The sequence below is a fragment of the Empidonax traillii genome, unplaced genomic scaffold, assembly GCF_003031625.1.
Source record: "Empidonax traillii isolate 1590-97213 ecotype Southwest subspecies unplaced genomic scaffold, ASM303162v1 scaffold29:size1973556, whole genome shotgun sequence".
NCBI lineage: Eukaryota > Metazoa > Chordata > Aves > Passeriformes > Tyrannidae > Empidonax > Empidonax traillii.
Window position 1 is genome coordinate 44,214 of NW_020955222.1, and position 8,988 is coordinate 53,201.

The window sequence follows — 8,988 nt, forward strand, 5'->3', positions numbered from 1 at the left end:
CCTGGAGCTCTGAGGTCCCCAACATACAAAGGATGTGGAGCTGCTGGAGCGAGTCTGTAGGAGGCCATGACGATGATCAGAGGGGTGGAGCACCTCTCCTGTGAGGAAAGGCTAAGAAACTTGGTGGTGTTAAACCTGGAGAAGAGAAAGCTTCGGGATGACCTAAGCCTTTCAGTACCTGAAGAGTGTTAGAGAGGGACTTTTTACAAGGGTATGTAGTGACAGAACAAGAGGGAATGAATAGCTTTAAACTGAAAGAGGACAGCTTTAGGTTAGATATTAGGAATTTTTTACTGTGAAGGTGTTGAAGGCACTGGAACAGGTTGCCCGGAGAAGCTGTCGATGTTGCATCCCTAGAAATGTTCAAAGCTGGGTTGGGTGGGACTTCAAGCAACCTGGTCTAGTAGAAGGTGTCCCTGCCTATGGCAGGGGCTTGGAATCAGATGATCTTTAAGGTTCCTTCTGACCCAAACAGATGTATAATTCTGTGATAACAGTAAAAGAAAATTTAAAGCTATTTGTATGATAAACCTGTAAGCTTATAATAAAATACTGTTCAGTAATGTGTACTTTACTAATTGCAGGCAACTCTGGCTGCTGTTATGACAGAAAAATCCCCATTTACTACACCAATTGGTCGAAAAGATGAAGCAGATCTTGCAAAATCATCTCTAGCTATGGCAGTTTCAGACCATATAACAATCTACAATGCTTATCTGGGGTAAATGACAATTCTGTGCTTATAGCTACTTGTAGGTAACACTTAAGTAATGCCATTATGTAAAGCATCCTTAACATCTCCTCTTGAACTGTTTTCACTTCAGGTATTTCTCTTCAGAACAACAATAGCTTGAAAATTCTGTAACACAAAAAGATGGCTTGCTTAGTATTTTATTCTTCAACTCATTTAAATGGTGGTGGCACACATACAGAGGTTTACTATGTCAGTTTTTCCTAATGTGTAAAATGTTTTGCTTGCTGTTGGTGGTATTCTAACCAGAATATTTTGTATTTGGTAAAGTACAAAAGTATGAAATGACATACAGGCTTTTTTCTCTTTAGGTTGTCACTAAGTCTCAAAAATCACACCTGAATTTTGTTTCTGCTGTCAAGGAATGTGTGCTTTTTGAGTGAAAATCACCTTGTATTTTTGTTAGTATATTGTCCAGTCTGTGTTACAGGCATGTTCTCTGAAGTGCCCTTAGACCAGCAGCATTCATCTCCATTAATGCAACTTACTTTAGAGTGGAGAATGCTTACCAAAAAACATTATTCCTTTTTAACTTACTACCATTTCTATTATATTTTAATTGGGATTCTTCTTGTTGTAATAAGACAGGATTTCTTCCTTAGGTGGAAAAGGGCTCGACAGGAAGGGGGATATCGAGCTGAAATGACCTACTGCAGAAAATATTTCCTGAATAGGACTTCATTGTTAACTCTGGAGGTAAACTGAATAATTATGCTCTGCACTTTTAAGTTATTTGTTAAAATTTCCCCCTGAAATGTCATTCCCTTTTAAAGAGGTTATTTAGACAAGATAAAAGCAAGTGGAATGCTAGGGACTGATGAAATGCACACCCTCAAGCAAGGTAGCTGTGTCTGTATTTGAGTTTTGATGTGGACACTTGGGTATACAGCATTGCAGTCACTGCCATTGGAGAAACTAGGCCTTGCTTTCACCAAGAAATCAAAACTTTATGAATAAAAGTATTAATGTTATTTTTAAAAAAACCAAACAGTAGATCTATTAACACCTAATTTGAAAAATGAGCTGCAAACTTATGTGAATGGACTTTTATTTTTGGTGAGAAAATGTTTTAATTGGTCTTCCCTGTATAAGTTTGGGTCACTGAGCACTTCCAAGCAGAAGTGCAAACATATCTTTTAATCTTAACTGAAAAGAGGTATGAGATTTAGTATTTGCCGCATATGTAGTTCCATATATCTGATTATATATTCCCAGTACAGGATTATGTCATGGATAATATTTTTCTCATTAAAATAGCCAGTATTCCTATGTAGCTGCAGAAACTACAAATGTTTTTTCTAGTAAGAGATTTTTCCCGTGCAGAGCATGAATAATTCAGATGAAGTGTCATTGCCTGCTGCTGGAGTATATAACTTTTTTAATTCAAAATTTTACTAATACTTTATTAATTTCAGGATGTGAAGCAGGAGCTCATACGGGTGGTCAGAGCAGCAGGGTTCACAGCACCTACAACACAATGTGGATGGGATGGAAGTGGAGCCACACAGTCCCTTTCTCTGAGTGAAATAGCTCTTCTTAAAGCTGTGTTGACTGCTGGGCTGTATGACAACGTAGGAAAAATACTATATATGAAATCTGTAGATATTACAGAGAAACTGGCTTGCACTGTAGAAACTGCTCAGGGTAAAGCACAAGTGCATCCCTCCTCTGTAAACCGTGACTTACAGACATACGGATGGCTGCTTTACCAGGAAAAGGTAAGTGGAACATAAATGGATGTAGCTGATACCTTGTGTAGAGTTATGCCTCAAATATACTTTACACTTGTATGTTATTTAATATCTGAATATTTTGGTTGACTTGAAGAGTCTTTTATTACCTAATGATCCTAAAGTCCATAAAAATCAGTCAGCTGACTGCTGGAGAAAAAGAAAAGGTTGAAGATCATGAACAAATTTGTTCATAGTAAAACTGGTAATTAGAAATGGAAGGAACTTGCTGTGTATCATTTAACTTGATAGTATCACTGACTTTTTAAATACAGTGCTGTTGATTTAAATACCATTTTAAGCAGTAATGTGTACTAGTAAACTTCAAAGTGTCTTTTCTTTTTTCTCTTCAAAGCAGACCCTTAAGATTTTAAAACTTGGTACTGAACTCACATACTCCAGTAATAAAATGAAATAGCCAATTATGTAATTGCTGAACTCCCTAAGTTAATTGCATTTTTTTCTGTCACTTCCTTCCCTCTTGTCAGCTGTTTGCTGAATTCAGTGTTTATATTTAGTTACACTTCAGTACAGCAAAATTTTGACAGCAGTTGCTTAATGCCCATATTTACTGTAGAGAAGCAGGAAATACTAGACTTCTTAATGCACATGAAGTGAGAGTATTTTTTGGAGACCTGAAAGTATTTCTTGTCCCCAAGAAGCTTGTAGTGTAAGGACAAGACAGCAGCTAAGGTAGGTAAGTTACTCCATTGAACAGTGGAACAAACAAAGCCTGCACTTCTGTATAAAGGTGCGGTCTTTTTGTTTCCTTTCTTCCCACTCCAGCTCATTCCTGTTCTATTATAATTTACCTGTGAGAGGCTCCAAAGCCAGAAGCAGTGCACGCTGAGCCCTGCAGTAGTTAACTATGTGTGTGTCAGTGTGTCTGTGTATTTATCACGTTTATGCAAGTCCATATGTGGATATAGATAGACTGACAACACAGTTGCTCCCAAGAATAATGTATAACAAAAGAGCTTTACATGCCTTTTACTTCAGTAGTTTTACTACTTTTGGTGTTCCTTTTATGAGCATCATTAGTGTAACATTACCTTTCCATTTGAACTTTAACGTTAAAGATAACTATGGCTTTAGCTAGTTTCCTGGTGGTGTATACATCTGTCACTTACTTAGAGGGGAGTTATTTTGTGTGGTCTACGGTGGACAAATAGCCATTGATTGTTTGTGTGCAATAACTTGAGTTGGTTGGATCTTGAAAAGGAAAAAAGTGTGTTTTTTTCTTTCAAAAGCAGCAATTAAATCTGGTGTTATTAGATGTTACATGGTTAGGATTTTTTGTTTCTGTTCTTAATGCTTGTGTTTGTTTATATGCAGGTGAGGTACACGAAAGTGTATTTGAGAGAGACTACTTTAATATCCCCCTTTCCCATTCTGCTTTTTGGTGGGGATATAGAAGTCCAGCATCGGGAACGTCTCCTGACAGTTGATGGCTGGATCCATTTTCAGGTGCACTGGAGTGATAGCTAAACTACGTTTTGTGATTCCATGGGCTTTTGTATTAGACAGTTGATGCGCCAGTTTAATTCACACCACTATATATGTGAGATGGAAATGAGGAAAGAAAAGGGGGGAGAATTTACAAAAATGATGGGAAATTTTATACATGTGTCACAAAATCTTAGTAAATCACACTCAAAAGAATAGGCTTGTCATACATGACTTGGAACAAACCAGTTCCCTCTCTCTTCTTGAAGAAACTATTCTTTCAGAAAAAGTATTGAACATGAATGTAGACTAAACCCTTTTTATTGAGTCATACTGAAAGCAGAGGAGAGTGCTGGTTCTATACTACCGTTTCCTACAATCTTATAATCTTGTAACTACATATTTATCTTTAATATACTACTTTATATACTGCTGTATATCCATCAGAATTATTTGGGAAAGAAAAAAAATCCAAATTGTGAAATACCTGCTTACCTGGAGTGGGGATGTTTGGTTTTCTTGATTAGATTTTTTTCTTTCCATGTGTAAAAGTTTTATTTAGAAATGGGAAAAATAAGTGCATTTTCTTAGCATATTTTTGCAGACAAAACAGTTGACTTAACAAGATCCTCTGAATATTTTGTTAATGGCAAGCACAGATTGTTGCTATCCTCCCAGCTACTTGGTTAAACTTTCTGTACTCCTGTGGGCCATGTGTTACTCTCAAAGAGAACTTTAAGCTAGAAGACATTTTAATTTATTGCACTCTGCTGATGCAAGTAAGCAGCTGTCTAATTGAATTCACTAGGTATCATGAATAGGAGATTTTAAAAAGCAAACCCCTTGTGGGTTTGTTGGAGATTCTTTTTGTGATCCCTGGGTGGCTACAGTTGTGTGTTTGCTGAGCCAATCATATCTTACAATGTGTTTCAGAATTTCTGTTTTTTCTGTTGACATGCTAAACAGAATATGTTGCATTTTGTGCTTCTGCAGAAGAGCTACTACTGTACCAAAGGTAGCATATAAACAAAATAAAGAGTGGAATAGAGAGGGAGTTAAAAATGAAATATTTCTGGAAGTGGGTTCAGCTTTTGGTAACAAAATTCCTAGTGAGATTTAGGAGAGGTTTGTGATTGCTTTCTTGGAAGTCATAGGACACCTCCCGAGAGAGAAATGTGTAGCTATATTATTTCAGGTATAAATTTAATTTGTACTTTCTTTATCTTGGGGGGTAAGCAATTAATTGGGGTTCTTACTGGTAAATTAATAATTTCCCTCTATGCTGGTTGGTCATGAAATATGTGGGAACACATTCTGAGGTATAATGTAAGCCCAAGTTATTTAATGAGTATGCTATCCATAAGCTTAAAATCATGCATATGCATCGTGTTTGCAGGAATCTTGTTATAAATTTCAGTTTATATGTAGGGTAATCTTTTGATCTATATTTTGGTATAAAAATGTCTGATAATGTCTTTTGTGTTCTTTGTAGGCTCCTGTAAAGATAGCAGTAATTTTCAAACAGCTGAGAGTTCTCATTGAGTCTGTTTTGAAGAAGAAGCTTGAAAATCCCAAAATGTCACTTGAAGGTAACTTTATTACTGCATTGCTGACATAAGTGTTTGTTAAATGGACCTTGTGGCAAGTCTGAGAAACCATTAGCACATGGCATCCTCACGCAGTAGGATTGGTGTGACCTTGAATGTTATTCCATTACCTTGAGAGACATCTAGAAAGTTGTTAGTAACTGTGCATATATGGTGTGGCTCACCCCAGATTGATGAAGATCTGCACAACTGCTGTTTTAAAGATATCCCTGATAACAACATTCAGGGTAGTGGTAGTAATGGCAAGGTGTGCATCTCAAATCAGAATTAAGATTGTGTGTGAAGAATCTTAGGCATGGATAGTTTCGAAGTGTTATGCAAATTGTCTAAGTTAAGGGATAGAGTATTTCAACTTTGGATGCTGCGTGTTCAGAATAATATTGTAGTTGGGGAGTTCCCATGCTAATGTATCTGTAGTTAACCTATCACTTTATCAGTCTCTTTTGTAAAGTACTGAAATGTCCGCCATCAGTTCATTGAGTAATTTATAAACTTTAAAATTATGTACCATGGAGGAACTGTTTGTCCTTTTGCTTGGCAAATGGTAATCACTTGTTTTGCTTTAAATTCTGGCTTAACCTAAAACATTTAAGTTGCTTGATAGCTAGACTTGTCTTTTCATTTTCTTGGGGTTTAGGAATTTAAGCTCACTCTTTTCAGTCACTGTGTTTGTTTTCTTTCCCAGATGACAAGGTCTTACACATCATCAAAGAACTGATAAAAACAGAGAATGGTAACTGAAACCAGAAATCAGTAAAAAACCAGAGCTTCGGTAATGGCAGGGGAAATATGCACTCCAACATTAATTGACATTTAAATGCTTACTGTGGTTGGTACCAGCCATGATGGGGATAGACTGCATGATTTCACATAGGATTCTGCATAGGATTAACCTTTTCTTTATGACTTTAAAGATGAACATTGGATATGTTTAGCATTTACAATACATTTGGTGCCATTTGTGTGACTGTACCAATGATAGCTGCAATCAGTTTCTTTTCAGTATAGAAATGGCTGTTGAACAATTTCTCTTTCTCAGCTTAATGTGCTAATTATACCATCACTGGTGATGCAGTATGTAGTGATGATTAAAGACTGTATCTCAGTTGAGTAGAATTCCATTAGATGTGTGCAAACAGATGACAAATGTTTCTTATATGGGTTTCCTAAGTGGTAATTTTTTTTGAACTATGAATTTACAGTATTGAACCAATACATCTTATAGATGTCTTAATTTTTCTGTATGATTTACATTAGGAAAATGCTCTGTAAGATGATAATATGGACCGCTGTGAACAGGTGCTCAGCTAGACAAGTGTACTAACCAGCAGCCCCTCCCAAACAGAGGATGTGCCTCTTCTCACTGTTGTCCCTCCCTGTTCACCCAGATCCTTGTCTCTCAATGCATTTGCAATATGTTTTGCTGTCCCTTCTGTATGTTAAGGTTTTCACAGTCCTGCAGGACCCCTTCAAATGATGAGCATGTTTTTTTCCCCCTTTACTGATCAAAGTTCAGGTTGACCCTTTTGAATGTTCTATCAGAGCAGTTCCTGGTAGAAATTTTCAGTGGCAGAAACCTTCTGGTCTTCACTGTTCTCTCTTACCACCTGCTCATAGTGATAGTATGTCTCTGCGGTCCTTTGTTTTTTATTTCTTTGATACTGAAAAATCCTTAACCAGATAGCTTAATGAACCAGATGCTCTTACATTGCACCTGTCCACACTATTTGCAATTACGAAGTGCAATTTTAGATCACCAATTCTGCTTTCAAGAATGAGAAATATATTGGTGGGGAAGGTTTGTAATTAAACAATTGCAGTCAAGTAGGAATTGTATGTACAGAGGTGTAAATGACAGCTTTTGTTTAATCTGAAAAATAAAGGTTTTGTACAGTGGAAGTTAATAGTGTACAGAAAGTACACTGAGGAAAATGCATAAAAGTGCAAAATACATGGAGCCTATCCAGTTAGGTTATCACAGCTGGTATTGCTGTGCTGAGAGAAACATAAGCTGAAAATAACATGCACCAGCTTGTGCATGTTACACTATACTTAGTTCATGGAGAGGCAAGTTGTAATAGGAGTTTGCTAAGAACTTTGAAGGAAAAGTGATCACATCAGTTATTCATTTATGCATTGTGATAAAGTAGTGTAGTCTTGGTTTCATAGATGAGGCAGGAACTGGGTTCCGGCTTTTTTTTTTTTAACAAAGAACTATACTACATTTAGGCAAGGAAGCATTTAAACAGTGAAGTTTTGATCTTAAGACCTTATTTCTGCTTTCTGTATTCCCAAACATAGAAATAAAACCCTGCAAATTATATTAATTGAAAATGTAAGCTAAATATGCACCATGATAATTTCCTACATTTTGTTTCAGTTGAGATCTTTTATTTGTGTCCTTTGGAAACATGAATTAGAAAAACATTTCAGCAATTCAGTAACTAACAAGCTCCTCTTCCTTTTGGATTTGAATTTTGCATATCAGTTGTTCGTCTTAAATTGCTAAATTGTAGGAAAGTGTGAATTGTCCTTGAGTTCTTCTCCCTTATGCAAGTGTGATGAACAGAGAGCTTTTTTCCCATGTATGGATAGTAATGTTGAAATTCAGTTATTCTTTGTGTTTCCTCTAGCATGCCCTGCTGAACTAAATTAAGGGGATATTTTTTAATAAATAGGAAATTGCACGGTCTTCTGAGTGAGCAACAGTTTTCTGCAAAACAGATTAAGGAAATCACACTGTGGTGTACAGATAAGCACAGTTATCTTAAACAAATACTATGGTGGCTTTCTGCTTTTGCAGTATACATGAACAGCTTTTGTGCCTGTGCTCTTTTGGCCGGATGAACTTTCTCTTTGCTCGATTTATGTAATAAAGACTTCTGTTAACACTGTTGTGTTATTTCTCTTAAAAGCATTTGTCAGACACAAGAGTAGTCAGTAGGTATGGATCTTTGTTACCATAGTCTTGACAGGGGTCTTCAGTGTGTACTGTTTTTTTAAAAGGCAGCATGTCCTCCCGGTCTCTCTTCACACTGGAGAGGAGTTCCTGCTCTCGCTACTGAAGTTGCAGAATTCCCCCCTACTCCCCTCTTTTGTTCCAGGGTTGTGTGGGTTGCCTGAAGCTCTTTCCCATTGACATGTTTCCCAGTGCTCGAACCAGGAGGTTTACTTTTTCTTTCTGCAAGTCTTTCCACATTTATAGGAGACTGCAAACAGGTGCTTGGAGTGCAGCAGTACTTTAATTTTCCTGAATTCAGCCATTTATAATAGAATCATAGAATCATAGAATCATAGAATAGATTGGGTTGGAAAAGACCTCCAAGATCATCAAGTCCAACCCCTGATCCAACTCCAATTACTATATCATGGCACTAAGGGCCACATCCAATCTCTGCTTAAAAACCTCCAGGGATGGTGAATCCACCACCTCTCTGGGTAGGCTGTTCCAATG

At 37.0% G+C, this 8,988-nt stretch overlaps 1 protein-coding gene across 4 annotated transcripts in view; it reads left to right on the forward strand.

The window, feature by feature from the left end:
• Positions 1-8,430, forward strand: part of DHX29 (DExH-box helicase 29) — a 31,472-nt gene extending 23,042 nt beyond the window's left edge. For all 4 annotated transcript variants that reach the window (XM_027910279.1, XM_027910287.1, XM_027910292.1 and 1 more), the window contains exons 22-27: positions 585-721; positions 1,354-1,447; positions 2,167-2,469; positions 3,817-3,948; positions 5,420-5,516; positions 6,220-8,430. In XM_027910279.1, the coding sequence (XP_027766080.1) occupies positions 585-721; positions 1,354-1,447; positions 2,167-2,469; positions 3,817-3,948; positions 5,420-5,516; positions 6,220-6,275 (819 nt within the window). In that variant the 3' untranslated portion in view covers positions 6,276-8,430. The remainder of the gene's footprint in view (positions 1-584; positions 722-1,353; positions 1,448-2,166; positions 2,470-3,816; positions 3,949-5,419; positions 5,517-6,219) is intronic.
• Positions 8,431-8,988: the final 558 nt, after the last annotated feature.